This window comes from Oxyura jamaicensis, chromosome Z (assembly GCF_011077185.1).
Source record: "Oxyura jamaicensis isolate SHBP4307 breed ruddy duck chromosome Z, BPBGC_Ojam_1.0, whole genome shotgun sequence".
Taxonomy (NCBI): Eukaryota; Metazoa; Chordata; class Aves; order Anseriformes; family Anatidae; genus Oxyura; species Oxyura jamaicensis.
Window position 1 is genome coordinate 34,629,819 of NC_048926.1, and position 22,746 is coordinate 34,652,564.

At 36.2% G+C, this 22,746-nt stretch overlaps 1 protein-coding gene across 9 annotated transcripts in view; it reads left to right on the forward strand.

Moving 5' to 3' along the window:
- CCDC171 (coiled-coil domain containing 171) overlaps positions 1 to 22,746 on the forward strand; it is a 167,732-nt gene that overhangs the window by 35,460 nt on the left and 109,526 nt on the right. For all 9 annotated transcript variants that reach the window (XM_035310888.1, XM_035310892.1, XM_035310894.1 and 6 more), the window contains exons 6-9: positions 2,914 to 3,052; positions 13,645 to 13,747; positions 18,661 to 18,764; positions 21,636 to 21,725. In XM_035310888.1, the coding sequence (XP_035166779.1) occupies positions 2,914 to 3,052; positions 13,645 to 13,747; positions 18,661 to 18,764; positions 21,636 to 21,725 (436 nt within the window). The remainder of the gene's footprint in view (positions 1 to 2,913; positions 3,053 to 13,644; positions 13,748 to 18,660; positions 18,765 to 21,635; positions 21,726 to 22,746) is intronic.

Sequence of the window (22,746 nt, forward strand, 5' to 3'; positions counted from 1 at the left end):
AACTCTTCTACCTTGGAAAGTGTTGGGAACTTTCATTTATTGTGATAGAACACTTGAAATTTTTTTTAGCTGGACTTGATGTGGAATAAATGATACCAAAGTTGGAAGCTATCTAAAGCTGTGAGAAATTATTTTCTCAGAAAAAGATGGTTGTAGTAACTGATCCCAAGCAAACAGACTTTTCTGGGTTGCATAATTTATTAATTAGCTCTGAACCCAGTAGCACTATGTAAATTGGAAGCAACAAGGGATCTGGCTCTCTGTGTGAATTTACTTTTCTTCAAGAGTGAGGGCATGACATAGAATAAATTGGAACTTCTCTTACTGTGTTTCTGAAAGCTATGAGAGTAGGAGTGAAATAGACAAATTCTTTCTTTAAGGATAAGAAGTAAACTTCTACAGCTAAAAGAAAAAAAAAATCAGCCAGGCTGAAGGGGAAGCACATAGGTATTAGGAGAATTTATAAAATATTTGTTTAGCTAAAATACATGTTATATCTTTATATAAGAGATAAGTCTATAGGATGTATGTAAGAAATAAGCCAGGAAGTGATAATATCTATTCAAAACTTTAAAATTTTGAGGAATTTAAAGCCTTTTGGATTACTTAAAATTCTAATGAGATGGAAGTGGTGGGAGAAAAGACAAGGAAGAGAGAGACCTCCTTGATGACACTGTTAAGTTATGTCATAGAATAATTCAGATTGGAAGGCATCATAGAAGATCTTTAGTTCAACCTTCTTCTCAAATCGGGATCAACTATGAGATCAGGTTGTTAAGGGCTTCAACCAGTAGAGTCTTGAACGCCTCCAAGAATGGAGATTGCACAAGCTTTCTGGGAGTCTACTTCTTGACTGCCATTATGGTAGAAAAAAGTTTCTCCTGGTTTCTCCTTTGAACCTTTTCTGATTCAATTTGTGACTGCTGTCTTGTCCTCCAGCCATACATTGCAGCGATGAGACTGTAATGTCTCAGTCTTCTTGATAACCAAAAGATATTGTGGGGGTCTGTTATGCACCCCGAAGTCATCTTTTCTCCAGGATGAATATATCAAGTTCCCTCAGTTCTTACATGGCTTGTACTCCAGCCCCTGATCATTCTGGTGGCATTCTTCGGAGCTCATTCCAGTTTATTAACTTTCTTTTTCTTGTGCTGATATTAGTTCTCTACTAAAATGCTGTGCTGCTGATTTGTGGCTAGCTTGCTGTCTGCCAGGTCTTTCTGGGCAGAGCTGTTCCACAACTGGTTACCAGCTGCATTGCCTCAGGGGGGCTCTTCCTGCCCAAACTCTAAACTTCCATGTGCCACAGTTGAATTTCAGAAGCTTCATGTTGGTGCGCTCCTCCTGCTTGTATAGGTTCTTCCCAGTGTATCAGTTCTGTTGTGTTGTGTCCCCCTGGCCCAGTTGAGTGTTATCTGCAAAACTGATGAAAACGGCACTCTTGGCCTAATCCACGTGATTGATAAAGATGCTAAACAGATGGTAGTATACACTCCTACAGTTTCCAACAGTAGTTACCAGCCACTACCATCTGAGATTTACTATCTAACCTTTTTTTTTTTTTTTTTTTTTTTTTTTTAATCTATGTGGTAGTCTGTGTATCTAGACTGTGAAGTCCTAATTTGGCTATAAAAATAGTATGAGGCAGTGTCAAAGCTTTGCTTGAGTTATGTTAAACATCATTCACTATTCTTTTGTCAACAACTCCATTTGTTCTATCATGGAATGTAACTGGGCTGGTCACACATGATTTAACCATGGTAAATCCTCAGTGACTGATTGCTGGTCATCTTTTTCTCTTTCGTGAGCCCAGAAATTTGTTCCAGGAGGACTTATACATGTGAGGCTAACTGGTCTGTAGTTCCATGGCTGGTTCCTTTGCACTTATCTGAGTAGAGGTGTGATATTTGCCTTTCTCCAGTTGCCAGGGACCTCCCTGACCTCCCTGACCCTTCAAAGGTAATGGTGAGAAGCCTAACTATGACATTGGCCAGCTCTGTCAACACATCTGAATGTAGATGTGCTGATGTCTTCAATTTCTGTGCGTTCAGTTCTCACAAGTAATCCTTGACTCAATCCTCATCTGCTGCTAGTAGTTGTCTGAACCCTGTTGACAAGCAAGTTTTCTTTCCTGCCATAATATAGTGATAAAATCTCTTATTGTTCTTGTCATCCTCTACAAACGTAAGTTCCAAGTGAGCTTTGGCTCTTCTGACACCTTGCATACATGCCTAGGCAATCTTTCTAAATTCCTCCTTGTATTCCTATTCCCGTTTCAGTCTCCTGCATGTTGTTTGGCCTTGCAGTTCTCATGAGCTGCTTGCTTAGCCATGCCACCATCTGTTTGTTTGTATGTTTGTTTTCATCAGTACCAGGAAGGACAGTTCTAGTAGAAGAACGTTTTAAAGCTTTGGATGAATCTGCTTGTGGAAGAGTCTAAAGTCATGCCATTCTGAGTAGAATATAGTCAGGTGTGTGGAAACATTAGAATTGATGTTTGTACATGAAAAAAAAAACACACAACTTGTTGATTAAGCAAGACTTGACATGGTGTTCCTGAAGAGGGCTATTGTCCTTAAGCAAGACTTGACATGGTGTTCCTGAAGAGGGCTATTGTCCCTCAAAACAAGTTTTGATGAATTATGTTTATTATGTATAATTTGGAGTCCATATCAAAACGATCAAATAAAGTTATGGCTGGAAGCTTAATAGAAACATTAGTAACTGAAAAAGCTTTCCTGAAAAAAAAAAAAAGTAGGACTTTTTCAGTTGAAAAAATAGTGTGTGGCTTCAGAAGCCTTACAATGTGTAAACATCATATGTGCCACGTCTGTTGTTTATATTTAAAAGTATATAGTGTAGTTCACTAAAGAATTTTTGATTAATAAATGTTCTAATGCTGAAACTTTCCAGATTAAAAAGAGAGTATTTCTCCACAAACAAGCAAATGAATGAGAAGATTGAGGAAAATGAAAAGGTAATTAAAGATCTCTATGAGAAGCTACAGGATAATGAAAAAACTCGCAGAGAATTACAAGAGGAACTTGCAATGGTAAGACAAAAGGCCTGTGGCACTTGTTTCCTAGGGGTTTTTCAACATACTGTGAAAATGCATTTGCTTTGCTGAGCAGTGCAAGAACTCCATTGTTACTCTCATCTTACTCATATTACTTTTTTTTTTTTTTTTTTTAAACATGAATAAATGTAGCTAATACACTGGAGAAGTTAAATTGAAGACATACCTCAAGTGTACTGCTGTGTATTTAACTGAAGAGCTTTTGCAGAAAACAGCTATTTTAAAAGAGTGGCTATACGAATTTGTGTTTACGTTCCTAGAGAAGGCAGCAATTTGTAGAAACAGATTATGGTTCCTTGTAGGGAATACTATATCTTTGTACCTAGCCCTTTTTCATCTACAGGTTTCATTAGGTACCATTGTATGTACACACATTTATTTCACACAACAACTTGTTTTTACTGCAACATTTGACTATAAATATGCTTGTTTGAGGGTGACAAAGCAGAGGGGATTTTTTTTTTTTTCTTTGATGTGTATCTGGCATGTGGGATGTATTTTACTGTGTTACTTTCTGAAATCTTTCTTTTTTATATGACCAACTGGGACCTTCCCTCTGTTTCTACTCACCCCAAGTCTGAATAACTATTTTCCCATCCTGTTGCATAGCAGCAGGGACAAAACACTTATCTTAGGCATTATCTATAAAACCTTCTCTCTTTCAACTGTGTAGTAGTATTTGCAATATTTAATTACTTATCCAATGTAAACTTTTTTTTTCTTTCTTTCTTTCTTTTTTTTTTAAATACTGGGTTGCAAATTTCTTCCTTTTCCATCTCCTGGAGCTGTGAGTTTGGAAGGTAAATGCAGTCAGTTCCCCACTGCTGGCAGTTACAGCAGCAGTGAACAGGAACAGAGGCCTGCAGAAGAGAGGATCTGCAGACTTACTGCTGTTGTCTGTTCAGCTTATCTGAAAAATAAAGCTATTTTAAAGGGTTACATGTTCACAGTCTGTAAACAAAAACATTACAAACAAGTAGACTTAGGTAGACTTGAAGTTTCCTTGACTATGGATAATCAAATAGGTGAAAATTGTAAATAAGAACTGAATTGGAAAAGAAACCTGTGAGTGTAACTGCCTTTTGGAGTGAAATTGCTGAAGGGTGAAACTGCTGAAGGAGTGAAATTGCTCCATCATGAATGTTAAAGTCAGTATTGGGTGTGATTTCTGTAAAATTCATACACTTTAGTTCAGACAGGAATTAGTTCATAGAGATCTGTAGTGTGCATTTATAAATAAAATATGTTTTAAGTAACTGAGATCAGATGACTCTGTCCTCTAACAGATGATAGATCTTTGCCCTTGCCAATGTTTTAGTGAATTTGGATTCTCATTTCAAAATTACATTGATTGGCCATTCCTACAGTCACTACAAAATTAGTGTGTATGAATGGCAAAGCATTCACCTATTCAATGATTTTAGGTTTTGTCATAGAGCTAGTTACTAGTTTCAATTGATTGATGCCAAATGGTTCATCTTCCTTTTTATTTTTTTTTATTTGGAATTATTCCATACATTGTCTTAATATAGAGTTCTCATGCGGATTGGTAACTAATAACTGATAAACAAATGAAAAACCCCTTCTTCTGGGGGAATCACATCTTCTTCCCTGCAAGAAGTGTATTAAAAGACATTTGCTGGCCTAGTTAACCTGGAAAAGTCATCTTATATGGCACAAAAGGAATAAGAAGATAGAAAAGCAACTGTCTCCCCTAACTACTGTCAGTAATGATTAGTATGCATTCATATGAAATATGCGTTCAATATGACGTATTTCTACTATGAACATTAGAGACTTGTTAGCTATCTCTGTGATACAAGTTTTCTTTTTTATTTTGTGTTTTATTTATTAACATTTATGCTGTATTTGACAAAAAATTAGGACCAAATTCTAGTTTTCGTCAAGGTTTCTGGTAATGGCAAAAATATTAAATAGTGTATTCAAAATGAACATTACATTATAGAAAGGTAAAAAGCAGAATAGATTATCTTGGTTAAAAGAAGGGTCTTGTTGATAGAGATGGTTGTTTTAATTGTTACAATGGAGTGATTTCAAACCAGAGGACTGTCTTGAACAGGTAATAAAAACACTGATTTTCTGTGGAGTTGCATTAATGGTCCCCTTTGGGATTAGGTTTTTATCACCTTTGATGGCTTTGTATTTTTCCTGAAGACTTACTGTATTTGTTTGAGAAGCAGGAATGGCTGTGTGTAGTCTTTTTTATTGAGTCTGGACAACTTTTTTTTTTTTTTTTTCCCCAGAAATGTAAAAGCAGAAATCTCTAGCAAAAACTGAGTGTAGATAGCATTTCACATACATTCACATTATCAGACACATACTAAAATTGTGTGAAAATGTGTTCTCTTCCCTTCATTTCCCGATCTTGCTTTCTTGATCTGTTCATTACTTTCCTATGTTTTATACTACCATTAGACATCCTGTCCTTTCCACTCCAGTCTCATAATCTTATACTGGTTTCTCACTATACTGCTATAATACAGGTTAACATTTTTGTTTGTAAAGCGTTATGGGAAATATAATCAAACCAGTAAAGGCTGTTTGTTTTTAGAGAAACAGACTTAGGCAGGGACCAAATACATTCTTTGGAATCTTTTTATATCAAAAAGAACATTTTTTTTATGGCTCAGTTGAATGTATAGTAAAGTAGTTACACTGCTTTTAATTTTAAATATCAGCATGTGGCAGAAGTTTGCCAGAAATTTGCATGGATCAAATGTGATAGAATCTGTTGGTATCAAACAAAACTGCTTATGAGTGTTCAGCATGAGCAGGCTCTCAAGATTTCCATTGTGTTTTTACTGAGGAAATTGGTCTCAAGCTTGTCATTATTTCCAGCTAGGGTTTTTAGAAATTTTAGCTTGAAGAACAGGAATTTGGAAGAATGGCCATTGTGATTCAGATCTTGTTTTAAATTGAAACAGTCCCAGCTGTATTCCTGCCCCATGGAAAGAATAAGTGGTGTCTTGAATAGGTTTTAAAGTTACTCAGGGTATTTACATTTCTGGCACCTAGTAGTGGATGAGTACTAATTCTTAGTACCAGACAAGAGGGAGATGTTGAACCTTTATTGTATGAGAAATGTATATCGAAATTTGGGGAACTTGCCAATTTACCAGAATGCATATTAGGAAATTGCAGTCATTAAGAATAGTGTATTTTAGTGTAAATTTCTTTAATCTGGATGTATTGTTTATTCATTTCCTCCCCCTTGTATAGATACTATCAGGAGTAGTATAATTATATAATTAGCGTATAAGTAGTGTAATAGATTGCACCCAGACTCTTTTGCCTTCTGGCATATAAATCTTTCCCTTGCAGTCATGCATGCAGTCATGTGGTGTATATATTTAGGCTGTCTGTAATAGCCTTGTAGGTTATTGCAAGCTGAAAGTCAGGACAGGAGTGTTTGAGAATCTAGTTCATGTACATTGGCAGTAACTGTTATTGTTTAGTAGTAGTCTCTCAAGTATTGATTGAACAGACAATAAAACACCCTGAATATTATGATTGTTCTACAAATTCTGTGGAGTAGGATCTGATACTCAGTGGCAAAGATTAACTGTGAACATTTTTTTGTTTAAATCAAAAACAAACAAAAAAGCAACACAGAACAGAGAGGCCTAGTCTTCATTATTTTTGTGCTAATGATTGTTAAATGCTGTATTACAGTGTTTTGTGTTCTTGTTTTACTTGCCTTAACTCGAGTGTTATTTCTTCTGTTGTCCCAGTTTAAGAAGACCTATCAGTTTGATAAATCCCATTGATGTCAAGCATATGTTTAAATGATCTTCTACAAAGAAATCAATTTCATAATTTATTCTGGAGATGTCACTCAAACTGTGATGTCCCAGTGTTTGAAGACAGGCGTTTAAGAAGTGCTTTTGAAGTTGCCAATTTTTGAAGAAAAACTGACTTAACCAAAAAAGCCTGAAGAGAAACTCTTACAAAATTCTCTTCTACCAACAGGTTGTTGCAAACTTCTCTTTAGGAAAGTAGAATTGTTCTATTTAAAACTTGAGCATTTTTGATGAATTTCATTTCCGGTTATTTAAAACGGAGGCACAAAATTTTTTGAGAAATTGTATTTAATTTACCTGTGGCCAGGCATATTTTAAAGACTGGTCTACAAACTTTCAAAAAGTTTAGCTAATACGATATAATAAATAAAATGTAAAGTATTTAATAGCTAGTTAACTTGAACAAAAAGAAGAGTAGCCTAAAGAACTGTATTGTTGGGGGCTGAGGGAGTTGTTTTGTTTTTGGTATAATTCATGCTTGGTTGCTTAAAATTTGTGCCACTGTCCTGCAATACAGAATATCACTCAGGTAAAACCAATTTTTTGTTTACTGTGGAGCAGCCTTCTGGAGCTATTTCTGTAACTGATTTACTTTGATCATGCTTGGTCACTGCATTCTGATTCTTTTATAAAGCATTTACACAAATGCTTTTCAAGGAGGAGCTAAACATGCTGCTATGTGGCTATGTCTAGCTTTGGCACATGCTCTGACATCAACAGATGACACTTGGACTGCACACTAAATGACTGAATTAGTCTGAGTGCAGTACAGCCACACAGGAAATCCCTGCAACTACAAATAAAACAGGCCATGCTCCTGAGAAGATCCCTCAGGGAATAATGGCAGTAGATAGCAGGACAGGACCCCAGTTCCTTGTTTGATAGACTTGGAGTTTTTGTTAAGTTAGTTTTGAAAGATCGTCAGACTCCTGCCTACATGTTTATTCTTAAATTGTATTGAGTTTGAGATGCACACATTTGCAGAATCAGGTCACATGGGCTATTCTTGAAGCGTGTATAGTAGGGTTTATGCTTACTTTATTCAACATCAGAGTTCACTCTTAGAAAATCCTAAAAACAAAAAACACAACATAAATAGGAAAAGAAGACAAATAAACAAATGAACAAACAAAACAAAAAAACAAACAATGGAACTTCATTTCTTTTCTGGAGCAGGTGATGTAATGATACCAAAATAGGAGACTGTAGATGAGAGTACCTCTGCAGCCATGGTGGTAGGGAAGTTGCCCAGATAAGTGCAAATACCCTGCTTCTGAAAGGTTAGTGTACTTCCGGCAGTGGGTGAAATAATTTATACAAGTAGTAGGTTTTCCTAATAGTTCCAGTTAATTAGTTCTTAGTTAAGGATTTGTAGCATTTGGAAGAATTTTCCCCTGGTTGGAGCCTACAATGCTTATAATAAAAAATACTTGGCTACTCCTTAATGTCTTGAAAAATGCAGTTGTGTTTTTAGATGTTTGTGTAAATATATGGTGAAATACATTCTTCTACCAGAACCTCTTCTGTTCTCAAGGGATGTTTTGCAATAACTAAGAGCCTTCTTAAGGATATGAGGTTTGACCTGGGGAAGGGGCTATAATCCAGCGTATTTCCTGAGTTCAGGAAGTATGATTTTGCTGCAATATTATTTGGTTTCTAGCCTCCCAATCTGAATATTTCGGAGGGGGATAATTGTGTTTGGGAGGGATAGGAGATACTCAATATGTTTGGAGAATTTTAAATTCTCAAGTGTTTTTGATGCATGCAGTTGGGCTTTTTGAAATTAGACATGATAGTGGATGTATTATTTGCTTCGACCAGACTATCCTTTCATTTTTCCCTGTGGGTACCTTTCTTTCAGAATAATCACACAGAATGGCAGAGCCACTGATGCTGGCAGGCTTCTCTGGAGATCATCTAATCCACCCCCCGTTCAGAGCAGGGTCAGCTACAGTAGGTTTTTCAGGACTGTATCCAGCTGGATTTTGAATATCTCCAAGGACTGAAGCTACACAGTGACTTTGGACAGTCTGTTCTAGTGTTTGACCATCCTCACAGTATTTTTTTTTAGCTTGTATTTAAATCAAATTTCTTGTAGTTTAGTTTGTGTACATTGCCTCTTGTCCAGTGACTGAGCACCACAAAGGAGTCTGTCTTCCTTTTCTCCCCTTCCTCTTGTCAGGTGCTTACACACATTGTAAGTCCACCTGAGCCTTCTTCTCTCTAGGCTAAAGAGTCCCAGATCTCTTTGCCCCTCCTGGTATTACAGTTTTACCAGTCCCTATGTCATCTTTGGCCGTTTGTTGGACTCAGTCCCATAAATCCATTTCCCTCTTTCACTGGGGAGCACAGAACTGGACCCAACACTGCAGATGTGTCTCACCAGGGCTGAGTAGAGGGGAAGGCATCACTTTCCCTCAACTTGTTGGTGATGGCTTTGCTAGTGCAGCCCAGGATACTGGTGGCCTTTTTTGCCTCAAACACACATTGCTAACTCATGGTCAGTTGACCTCAAGTTGGTTTCCAGCCTGTGCTGCCATGTAGAGTTATTTTTCCCCAGGTGCAGGACTTTGCACTTACCTTTTTTTGCACTTCCTAATGTCCCTGTTGGCCTGTTTCTCCAGTAGCTGCAGGTCCTTCTGAATAGTAGCAAAACCCATCTGGTGATTCAGTCAATCCTTCCACTTCTCTGCTGAAAACTTGCCGAGGGTGCACTCTGACCATCATCCCAGTCATTAATGAAGATGTTAAACAGCATTGGCTCCACTGCTGACTCCACTGGGATCCCAGCCACACCAGCCTTGTGCCACTGCTCACGACTCTCTGCCTGCTTACTGCCCCACAAGCCCTGCAGTTCAGCCGCTTTTCAATCTGCCTCACTGTACACTTATCTAGCCAATACTTCATCAGTTTATCCGTGATGATGTTATGGGAGGCAATGTCTAAAGACTTGCTGAAGTCAAGATAAATGGCACATGCTGTGCCATTTCCCCCCAACCTTCAGGACATTTGTCTCATTGTTGAAGGCTGTCAGGTTAGTTAAGCTGGATTTCCTCTTTCTATGACCATGTTCAATACTACTGATCATCTTTTTGTCCTTCATGTGTTTGGAAATGGTTTCCCAAATTACTTCTTTTATCACCTTCTCAAGGATCAGTGCGAGGCCAACTTGCCTGAAGTTCCCTGGATCCTCTTTCTTGCCCTTTCAGAAGGCAGGAGTGAGCTTTGCTTTCTTGCAGTTCTCAGGAACCTCCCATGATCACCAAGGACAGTTTAGAGTGGCCTGACAATGACATTGGATTGCTTGCTCAGCTCTTGTGAGTACATGCCATCAGGTCCCATGGGTATGTGTGCATTCAGTTTGTTCAAATCATTCCTAACCTGTTCTTCCTCCACTGAGGGTAAGTCATATTGATCCAGGCTTTACCACTGGTCTCAGGGAACTGAGATTCATGAAGACTGACTGGTCTTGTGCACTGAGGTGAACAAGGTACTGAGAAAGCCTTTCTTGTGTCCTCATCACCAGATCTCCTTCCCCACTCAGTAGCAGGCCCACATTTTGCCCACAGTCTTCCTTTTGTTGGTGATTTGTGTGAAGATACCTTTACTTCTGCCTTTCATATGCCTTGCTAGATTCAATTCTAGGTAAATTTTATCTTTTCTAAGCTCATTCCTCTATGCTTTGACAGTGTCTCTGTATTTCTTCCAGGTTGCCTGTCCCCACTTCCACCTTCTGTGTGCTTCCTTTATATATTTAAATTTACCTGGGAGGTCCTTGTTCATTCTTTCAGGTCTTCTGTTGCCTTTGATTTTCAAGGATCACCTCCTAGCTCAAGAATGGTCAGTCCTGATGAGCAGGAAGTGAAGAAAAGTCAGCAAAAGGCTTACTTTACAAGTGGTCTTTCACCTCTTTCTTCTAATGCAGTAGAAAGGGCTGGGTAGCAAACCATCCTTACGTAAAGGCTTTAGCACTTTGTCACCTGATTTCCCTTTTGAAGTAATCTAGGCAACATTCATACAAGTATTCACACAGGAATGACATCTCCTAACACAAACGTGGTGATGGTTGGAGGTGGTGGGAGAGAGTAATCTCATCTCCTTGAATAGTTGGATCTGGCAGAGATCTTTCAGCAGCTGCAACTGATAATATTTGACTTCTACACTCTAGTGGACTCCATTTCCCCTTTCAAAGCAGAGTTATGTATGCTCTCTGTGTTTGTTCATCTTGAAGAAAAGAAAACTAAGGGAGTTACAGCTACTGCCATAAACTATCAGATGGGTGGTTTTGGAGAAGACTGAGCTATGCTCTCGTTAGAATTGTGCAGCGCAAGTATGAGAGCAAACAGAATTTTTAGAAAGGGAAATTCTAACTACCTGTAAGGGGGAAAAAAAAAACCTTCACAGTGAGCATTGTGAGCTATTGGAACAGATTGCCTGGAGGGGCTGTCGAATCTCTGTCCTTGAGGATACTCGAAACTTGACTGGACAGTGCTCTGAGCAACCTAACCTGACTTCAAGCATGGCCCTGCTTTGAGTGGGGAGTGGGACCAGATGACCTCCAGAGATCCTGTCAGCTTAAATTATTCCATGATTTTATGACTCTACGCATTCTTATTAGATACCTGTCAGTGAGACATAAGAAGTTAGATCGATATGTTCAGACCCTTTTGTGCTCTTATCTAGTGGCTGGATTTCCTACACTGTAGTTCACAGTATTTCTGTTCATTTCTAATAATGGGAGAGAGTGATTGAAAATGGGAGTTAGAAAGGAAGGATACAGTTTTTTTGCAGCAGAAGTGTGGAGAAACTGGCTAGTATAAAGAATTTCCCTTTGATCTTTATTGCTCTTGAAAAACAGAGACTGAAATTGGTTTAGAGAGTATGGATGTAGTTAGCAAATAAAGCACAGAGCAGTAGTGAAGACTAAATAAACTGCAATATACTGTTTAAATTGTGGTAAATTAACTAATCCAAATGAAAAAAATGGATTAGGAGAGAGAAAAAAAAATCTCACATTTTAATTTTTCATGTTTTTTTTCTGGGAAGGTTTAGTTTGCTCTCGTCTGTGCTGGAGTGCTTTATGTAAAAAAGAGTATTTATTCTATGATGATGCTGATCATGTTGTTAACTTATTTGTAATATGTGAGGTCTTTGAGATTATGTCAGTACAGGACAGTAATGAATTTAATATATTTGCATCCTGTAAACTATTTTTACTGGATTTCAGCAAATACAATTTCTCTCTACATAGAAAATTTTATAGACTAAGAATTAAAACTCTCTTATTTTTAAATACATAGAAGTGGTTTGGAAATTTATTATGAAGTTTAGTACAAACTTTCACACAAGGAAAGGCATGTAAATACTACAGGGGACCTAACATTGAAATACACACATGAATAATATATTAGTTGATATACAGTACATATAATTAAAATTGAAAGAGTAAAGCAAATTTATAAAATATTTAAACTGAGTAGTGAAGAACACTGCAGAGAATTAAATAAGTCCTTTTTTTTTTTTTTTTTTTTTTTTTTTGCCTGCCAGTTATACTCTACCAGTATGTAGCAGTAGCAGTTTTCTTAGGGAGGATGTTTCCCACACTTGAGAAATTGACTGGGTCTTTACATGTTCAGTGAAGCATAATTAAAGCAATGGCTTATAGATATGCTAGAAAACAGTAGAATTTTTCTCAGTGCAGATAGGGTAAACATCCATAACAAAGTAGAAGTGGAAATTAGTCAAATAGGTATTAGAATTTAGAATAAAAATAAATTGAGTAATTAAAAATAATCAGTTTGAACATAACATCTTTGAACATAAACCTTGTTATAAGAAAATTATGAAAAAATATTTAAATCTAGTTTCGTCTTGATTTTTTCAAACTTGTGAGTTGTAACACACTTTGTCAATGATCATCTAAAATTATACTTTTCTCTTGAGAAGTCAGAGCTACATATATCCAACAGGATATTAATCTTGCCTAGAATTACAGATGCATCTGTAATAGCAGTCTTTGAAAGCTGCAACTTTTAATATTGGATATAAATTGAAAGAATGATTTGATACAGTCTATATTATTGCATTGATTAAAAACTCTGATACTATACCATCCTACCCTCAATATAAAAAGTGTGTCTTAATTCGAACAATAGGCTGCACTTAACAGCTTTCTTTAAGAAAATTCAATGCTAGAAGCTGAAAGGCTCTGCTGCTTTACATTCCTTTCATAGGGAGAAGTTTTTGAGGTTGAGGAAATAACTATCAAGCTTGGAAGATACTAACAATTGAAGTAGGCAGGTTTGCAATGAGAATAGGTGTGGGATTTGACAGAGTGCCAAATCATGAATTTCTGGACTGTCTGCCAGTAGTTTGGTGTCTTTCTGGATGCCCTTGTAGGGTATAACAATAGATTTCATTGCTTGCATATTGCTTCATGGGCAGCAGTTAATCATCGTTTGTTATGATATTTTTAAAGCAGAAGATCTTCAAGACCAATTTTTATTTTTATTTTGACTACCTGAAGCCTTTGCTTCTATTTTAAAAGTGTTTCAAGTTTCCATGAAACCCTGTTACTTATTTGTAGCATTAGATCATTTGACTCAGGAAAATAAGTGTTAAAAGTATAATACGAATCTAAATGTAAAAGGCAATAAAAATAAAAATGATCTGTATTCCTTATGTTTACTATTCTAATGGATTTCTTTTCCCCCCTCTTTTCCTGTCTGTCTCTCCTGTCAAATAAAGGCCAAGAAACGCCAGATCTTTCTAACAGAGACGTATGAAAACAACATGAGAGAGCTGGAGTTACTCTTGGACAGCTTTGCTATGTCAGACCAGCGGACAGCAGGTTAGTTGAAGGTATAAAATGACAGATGCATCTGTCAATGTTCCAAAGTCACTACATTGTGGGAATTCTGCAGATGCCTCTTGCATTCCCTCTTCTCAACATGCTTTGATTTGATGACATGATAAGAGCAGTTCTCACAGCAGTCAAATGGCCTTCCTAGCTGAGAAAGGGTGACGGAATGTGGACCTGCTGTTGTCAGCCCAGAGTTTGATTTACAAATGCTGGGGTGTATATGATCGGTCAGAAAAGGGCTCACTTGCTGTGCTCTAAATCCAACTGAGAAAAAAGTCCTTACAGTATACCTGCAAAGGGAACAGATGTTTTGCCTGAACTGAGCCAAATTCTCAGGCAACCTTCAGCAACTTAAAGGTCATATATTCAAAAAGGTTGTGTAGGACACATGATATAACACAATACTTTTTGCTGTTGAGTGTGCACTAGTATTGTATTGCATTCGTTTGATCTAATACAATTATTTTTCTGTTCTAATTATAATGAATTGCAAGTTAGTAGTTGTCAGTCAACAAACTACTGTGTGCATAAACACTTGAAATTGTGGCTAACAGAATTTTAACATAAAAGCTTGTGATCTTTTTTAACGGGTGAAAACAATACACTTTTTTCATTTGAAATCTTTATTTAAAGCTATGTATAAAAAAAAATCTATGTGATTCCTGCTAGAGAGCCATATGCTAGACACAAAAAGCTTCCAATTTACAGAGCAAATAAACTGGAAAAAACAACAACAACCAAAACAAAACAAAAGAAAACAAAACAGGTCAAAAGTTTCTTAAAGGGCAAATTAATTTATTTGATTTGAATTGTGATGACGAGTTTCTGCAATGTTTAACAACAATAGACATAAAAGGTGGTATAACTTCTTTAAGGAAAGATGCACATAAAAATTAAGATTTTTTTAAGGCCTAGTACTGTTAAAATAGAGTAAAGGAACTTCCTAGGAATTCTGTTGTTCTCAAAGGCCTAGCCTTGAATATGTGATAAATTGATTTCTTCATATGGGCTATATAACTTATCTGGGAGCTGGTATCAGTCTTATTCTGTAATCGTAAGTGTAATTCCTGTGGGTAATACCTATAGGTTTACTGCAAATATGTCAGACTGAAAAGCTCTTCAAATCTGTATGTTTTCCTCAATCTTGCAAAGTTCCACATGCCCAGAGGGGATACTGCAGTTCTGGTGAGAGCTGGATGCTGCTGCCAAAGTGTAGTTCCAAAGCAGTAATTGTCTTTTGGGTAGGTTTTCTGTTCTCCCTAGTGATAAACCTTGCAGAGAACAGCTTTGACCTGTTTCTATCTTACTAGGGATTTGGTAACATCAGTATTAATTTGCTTTTGTTGTTTGAAGTAAACTTCGAAAGATTTTATTTAAAGGGATCTTTTTTTAAGCTTCAGTGTCTCTGTAGAGGCTTAGCTGAGGCAGAAAGTCAAATTTAGCACTGCTGTAGATTGAGTCTTCATCTCTAATACTGAAGTGGATGTTGACAAATAAATTTGTTCTACATATTCAGTATGCTTTTAGGTGTGAAACGTAACATTTTTAATGCTCTCAGCTTAATGTGTTATTCTTAGGAATATTGTCTAACAATATCATTTTTCAAAAAAAAATGTCTTATTTGAAAAGGAAATGCCTTGATGCCAGTAAAAGTCAAAATCATCGGTAAATCTTCATAGTTTAATTAGCAGAAGCAGGGAACTGATGGTACATGAGCCACAGTTGACTGGACAGTCTTCCTTGTTTTGATTCTTTTTTCTTTAGACTTTCAACTCCGGTGGTCAAAAATTTTCCTTAAAAATCTGTCAATACAAAGGCTCTAGACCCTACATTTAGGTGCTGATAGTTGCTGTGCTTTTGGAGCTATCCAGGAAAAAGAGAAGAAGACTTTATATTTGTCAGATTAAAAGAAATAAAAAATATATATATATATCTTTATACATTCCAAACTAAGAAACACAATCAACATCTTTCTCTTTTTAAGTGACCTTTATAAGTATTCCACAGCATTGTTACTGTTATTGGCCAATTTGCATGATTTCAGTTTGTTCATATTCAGTTTGTCATATTTTGCAGTTACTCACCTGTAGGGTGTGTGCTCAGATAAATTTGTCTTCATTTTAAGAAAAAAACATAAAAAAAATTGTGAATTGAGTATAAAGAGATGAGTTTTAGCTGTTTAAATCAGTAGAAAGACTGAAAGAGTAGTTTATTCATCTTTTTACCTCCTGTCAGAGTTATGTTAAACCTGGCATTTTCCCCAGATTTTTCCCCAAAACTCTTAGGTGATACTGGGCAAACGCTTCAAGTATTGTTTTTCCCCTCATTGCTGAAGTAGGGCCTCTCCAGCAAGACAGTGCCATTTGGATTATGTTGCATGTCTCCTGCATAGCTGTATGGAAACAGACAACATTTGGCCGGTATTAAAGCTGTAGGCTTGTTTTCAGCGAATGCAGGAAGGTGGAATCTGGTATTTCTGTTGGCAAGCTGGGCTGCCTAGAAAATAAGGTTGCAGCAAAGGCAAAGAATGCCAGGATGGAAAGTTTACTGGCAAAAGTCTCTTCTTGGCAACCATGATGTAAATTAAGACAGTTCAAAGGCATGTTTTAGGGACAGCATTGCAGGTTGGGATTTCAGAAATGAAGATACATTATTTAGACAGCTTGATGAAAAATATGGGTTGGAAGACAACTGGTATATGGACTTAATGGCTATTTTTTAAAATTGATGATAACTGTGTGTTACAGCTTCTTTGGAGCTAGAAGTAGGGAAGAACAGTACATTTTTTTTTAATTTTATTTTTCATTATTTTTTATTATTTTTAAATTTTCCTGTGCAAGAAGTTCACTGCAAAGTGTTCCTACAACAGGTAATAGCAAGAAATTGCTTTTGTAATTGAAAAGACAGCACTGGAGTCCTGTGCATCCTTAACTCTAGCTGTGGTAAAACAGCAGTATTGTAAGGTGTTACAGATCTGTTACTTATATCTAAAATCTGAACTTCTCTCAAAAGGTCAGATTTTATGATTTTTTCTGAGGATGATTGTAAGTGTAATAAATTGCCATCTGGGACAGTTCTAGGACTCAGAGCTTGGAGTCAGGGCACTGGACTCCCATTGAGAAGATTTTGCATTTCCCTGACTCTGTAGATGGTTAGAAACTGTGGAAAATAGCTGTCTACTGGAGGTCCCTGATAAGACAGAGCAGCATTCTGTCCTAGAGATGTGCTTTATTACTAAATTCACTTTTATGTGCATTCTTTCTAAGTTCACTTTTATGCTGTAGGGTAGATTATGCCCTGAGTCCTGAGACAGAAAATAAATTTACAAAACTGCATTGGTTTTTCTAGGCGTAACTTTGACAGAAACAGCTGGCCAGCAAGTTGAGTAGAAAAGTTAGTGTCTAATCTGAATAGTACTTAGCCATACTCTATGCTTTCTGGCATTGAAGGGCTGGGAAAGAAGTCAGTAATTAATTTAAAACTTAATTTTCAGAATGGCTGTTGGCAGTATTTTCTAACTTGCATGTGTGTGCAGGTTTTCCACTAACAATAGTGTGTTATGTGTGGCATACAGGATAAATCTAATCTTTTAGAATATCACACTAATTAGGTAATATTAACCACAGGATTCTTTAAAAAAAATAAATCCAACAACTTTGAAGTCTGAAGTCTGTAAGCGCACCTTCTCTGACTGACAAAATTTCATTCAGGATAGTGACTGACCTGATGAAAAGACTTAGTGTTTAGTATCTGATTTGACTTTGTGAGCCACCCTGGGAAAATTGATGATAATTGAATATTACTCAATTTTTTTGAGCTAGAAGTGTAGAAGAATAGTGCCTTTTTTTTTTTTTTTTTTTTTTTTTTTTTTTTTTTCCTGTACAATAGGATCACTTCAAAATATTCCTGCAGTGGGTAATAGGGAGAAGCCCTGTACATTCTTATCTTTAACGCTTGAGGAAAAGGTGATGTTATCATTTGTTACAAAATGGATTTATAAAAGTTGCATACTAATATAAACAAAGCTGAGTAGAGGAATCTGTCAATAACTTGCTATTTTGCTGTAACACCAGAAAAAACTAGTACGTTTTTCTTGGAAATTTAATATCAGCTGACATCTTGTGACCTCTTGATCAATATAGGGTTGTTTTGCTTTCTTAGCACATTGTGCTACAGGCTTTGGAATGTTCAGACTTGTTCATATGTCCCTAATTAAGGCAACCAGATCAGAAGTCTCCATCTAAAGGTTTAATAAATAAGTATAGTGTGTATATAAGGGATATATCAGCTTGAAGATTTATAATTGAAACATTATGTAGGACTCTGCAGACAGATAATAATTTTTTTATTATTATTATTTCCTTTGGAATGAAATTCAAGATCATTTAAAAGGTTTTTAAGACCTCTCCAAGCATAATATAGTCATGTGATCTTTGGCTCAGTAAAGCTTTGAGTAAATGAAGTACTACATTATAATATGCATGCTTAGTCACAACAGCAAAATAATGTCAAGAAAAGTGTAACATGCTTAACTTTCAGGCAATGTGTTTTTCAAAGCGTGTTATTGTATGCTTTTAATGTTGGCTGGTCTGACTGAATGACACAGTTTTGACCACTGTGGAAATTATATATGAACTGCATACCAAACATATTAGGTAAAAATGTAACCCAGAATTTACAGTCCTGTATCTTGTATTAAAACTTTTATACAAATGTCTTTCAGCTGTATTTGCTATGAAAGTATGGCTATTCAGCTCTATCTTTTGTGGAAAGCAACGCTGCTGTTCAGTGTTTTGTATTGTCACTGAAGTCCTAACTAATTTTAATATTTCTCATCCAGTGTGAGTAGTTTTCTCTTTGTGGCTTTATGGGCTTAATTTTCATTCTCTATTTTTCTTTAGGCACTTGTAAGGACAAAGATAAACCTTCAAGCTTCTCTGTCCTTGAGACTTTGAGTTGTACCTTGACAGCTTACCAGAACAAGCTGGAAGATACGTCTAATGAGGTAACACTTGCACTGTTTGGCTCTATATGTATTGCCTTCAGCCTGCAGCAGTACATACGCTTTGCTTGTAACAAAGGTCAGAAGAGAGGGAATGTTGAGCTGACAGCTTCACATATACGAAAAGAAATAGCCTCTGTCGCTACTATTTCTCAAAGCTTGCCCTGGGGTAAAGTTTCACTTATATTTGGGGGGACAGGGAAAAGAGTGTTTTTTTTCCCACTTTTTTTTTTTTTTTTAAGCTGTTGGGCTTATTATTTTCAGTAATTGTTCATGGAAATAGGTCTTCCGTATCTAGATTTCTGTTAAAAGAAGACAAGATGTAAGAGTGTGGGCAGTGTATATTACAGTACTCCCAAATACCATTTAAGACTCAGCAGTTACTGGTATCAGATATGCAAATATGCATTCCCTTGTATATTTAAAAAGTGGCGTAATTTTCTGAAATGAACATGTTTATGATGAAGTCTGTATTTTTTGATGGCATTTTGCAGTCTTTTCAAGTAAAATAGTACCTTGACAGTACTTTCCTTAAGATACCTAAGATGGCAATTGATACATTTCAATTTTGGGAGTCTTAGCCTTGAAAAAAAAATGCTTTTCGTGCAGTTCTACAGATCTTTCATTTTACTGTCTGAAAGTCACAATCTTGCATTTATTTTCTCATTTGTATTGCTAATGTGATTAAATTAATCCTCTTGGGTTTAAATGTTTTATGAATTTGTAGCTTTAAAGGCTGTAGAGAGAAGTTAACTACACTTTGTTAAAGCTTTTCTGTACAAAATTTTAATTAGCTTATCTTTGGATAAAATTGGCAAATACAGAAGACCAAGGTGTAGTAAGACTGTAAAAATGCCAGTAATGTTTTTTCATTGCTAGGTTTTGTCTTTTGTTTTGACAAATGCATAGTTTAGCTAGGCATTCACAATATTAAAAAAAAAAAAAAAAAAAAAGTATATCAGCTTTGCCCCTCTTACAGGAAAAAGCACGGTCTCCTGGAAGACCTTTGAGTTTGTTCAGTGGGCGCAAAAATAAGTGACCATGGAAACAATTATACTTTTGTAAACAGCAAGCACTGTTAGGTCTCTCCCAGTGAGATAAGAGAGCCAACGTGTATAGTCATTATGAAACTCTTCTGAGACCCAAGTCTGGAAGCTGCAGAGTAACTAGGAACATATTACCCACAGTGAATTGTTATTTGGGAGGAGGAGTGTCACGTGGTGTGCAGCACAGTTGAAAAGTCGACTCAGCAGGCTTTGGCTTAGTGATGTGCTTTGTTGTGAAACTGTGCCAGAGACAGCAGTGGGGAGACCAAGGGGGTGGCTGCTAAGAAAGCAAAGAGAGTATTCTGACAGAAAGAAGAATGAACTGTCAAGGAAAATAAATCGCAAGCAGAGCAGGACCAACTGATGACCTGCCACAAGACTTCCCAGTAGGACTGCATGTGACTGACCCTGAAGTTGTCATACGGAGCCAGAGATCACTGAGCACCTTCATGGTGCACAGAAAGGGCAGTGCTCTGTCCTTCTTGATTACCCCATCCCCAAAGATAACACTGCTTTTGTTTTTTTGTATATTAGATACGTATAGTAATAAAACTGTTTGTAATAATACAATAAAGCTCAAAGGGACTATGAAGGGCACTGTGCAATAAAAATAGGATGTTTTAATACACAGCAGTAACGGTTTAGTTTTGAGTAATTATGTAGTGGTTATTTTTGTAGTGAGATTTCCAACAAGACCGCACATACTGATGGAATTATTAATATACATGTACACCTGTGTGGGTATGTGAAATATGGTGGTAAACTTGTAATTTGTCACCTTTAATTTACTGTGTTAATGACTAGATTAAATTATATAGTTTGTTTGTGTGACTGAAAGTTGTATGCATGTTTTGTTTTTGATGGAGAATAAACTTCTGACTTTATGTGCAGAATGTGCAGAGGCTCTAGTGCAAAGGCTAGAATATGCTTGGGGAGAGAGAAACGGCTACTAAACCATTCCTAACCATAAAAAGACTGGAAATATTCCAATTGCAGTCTGCAATTTACCATAATTATTTCTGAGGTTTCTGCCAGGTCTCCTGATCTGAAGTTGAACAACAACAACAACAAAAAAATAAGAGTAAATTGTAAATTTTGTAAATGGGATATTTTACTTCAAAGTTGTTCCTGAATGCTCAGGTGTGAGCAGTAGCCTTCAATGTAGTACATCTCTATTTGATGGTTTATTTCAGATGAATGTGTTACTAACCTTATCATAAGGTAACCAACAACAAAGATTATAGCAATGTGTTATTATCTTTTTTTTTTTTTTTTTTTCTGAAAATGAAGCTAGTACACCTAGTGGTCATTATGGACCACTAAGGTAGTTGCTTCTAAAACTTAAAAAGTTGACAAATCAACACGTCTCTCTTTGGATCATTACTGCTGCTTCTTGGTATCTGACTGCTGTGCAGCACTCAGTAAAAAGCAAGAGACTATTCTCTTAGCTGGACACTTTGTGCGAAAGGCCAGTGACTTTGCAAGCTTGTTTTCTCAAACCACTCCCTGAATCATAATCTGAATTTATTACATTTCAAACACACTTCAAAGTCCTTGTTTTTGTCAAATATTTTGAGAGTTGATGGGAAAGTTAATGATGGGCTCAGTTTGGGATTTTAGCCACTGCTATTTATTGTAAATCACTATAAAAGAGTTTTTAGTGCTTTTTTTTTTGTTTGTTTTTAATAGCACATTATTTAGATTATGGAGAGTATAAATATTGTCAAAGAAATCGAAAACAAATTTATTATACAGAATTCTTCCTTTATATTCAAGTGATTATATAGCTCTTCCGTAAGAGACTTTTTGACCTCCGTGTTTTTCACAGCTTGGGAAAATGAAGGCTTTGTGTGGAAAGATGACAAAAGAACTTGAGATATCCAAAGAGAAAATGTATGCTTTAAGTCAAGACCTGAAGGTATGGTTTCATGAACTTAACATCAATTTTGAAAGTTCTGCAAAAAGTATCCATCTGGATTTAAGTTACCTTTTCATTGTATCTAAATAAGTCTCTGAATCATTGTATTCTGTTGAGCAGACTAGTTAACTTTCAAGCTTGTGTGAAGTCATTTTATCTCATTCTGGTTACCACCTGAGTCTACATAACTGAGCATTTCAATGATTTCACTTCTGAAATAATTTGAAATCTGTTTTTCAATTTTAAAGTATTGTTTTACGTTAAGATGACTTTCAGTAGTTTTTTTCTTAACTAACTATCCACTTTTCTCAAGAAAACTAAAAATTACGAAAGAAGTTTACCTCTATTCATGTGAAAGGAGATGTTATTAAAAATATCCATCCTTAGTTTTTGTTTATCCAAACAGACAAGTTAATAAATGTATGAAGCATCAGGTATACCAGTAAGATATACCTGGAACTGGTCAATACACTTCAGAAACCTTTCTGAATAAGTAAGGTTTTTGTTTGTTTGTTTGTTTGTTTGTTTTGCTAACATACCACTTTTGTAATGTCCTGTCTGGTTACATCAGTGGCCAAGGGAGAAACTTAATGCTCCTCCTGGCAGTGTATTATATTACTGCCAAAATAGAATGTCTCTACTCCCAGTGTTTCTCAGATTGTTTTGCAGGGGATATACTGCTTCATCACTTCAATTTAGTCAGAGATATTTTTGCAGCATTCATTAAATCTTCATATTCATTTATACTTGAACATCATATCCCTTCATCTGATCTGAACTTTCTTTACTAACTAGTTTATGTTCAGGACACTTATGGTCTCTGCTTCTGTTACAAGGTCTTTTTAAAGCATAAGTGCTTTATTTTTTGCAGACCCCATTGCAACAGATATGTGTACTCTTCAAGCAAAAAATGCATTTTCTGCACACAGATGGTGCTGCTTTGTATGCAGTACGTACAAAGTGATCGTGTGTACACGCAATCACTTTAAATCTTCAGTGATAAAAATTAATAAATGATTGA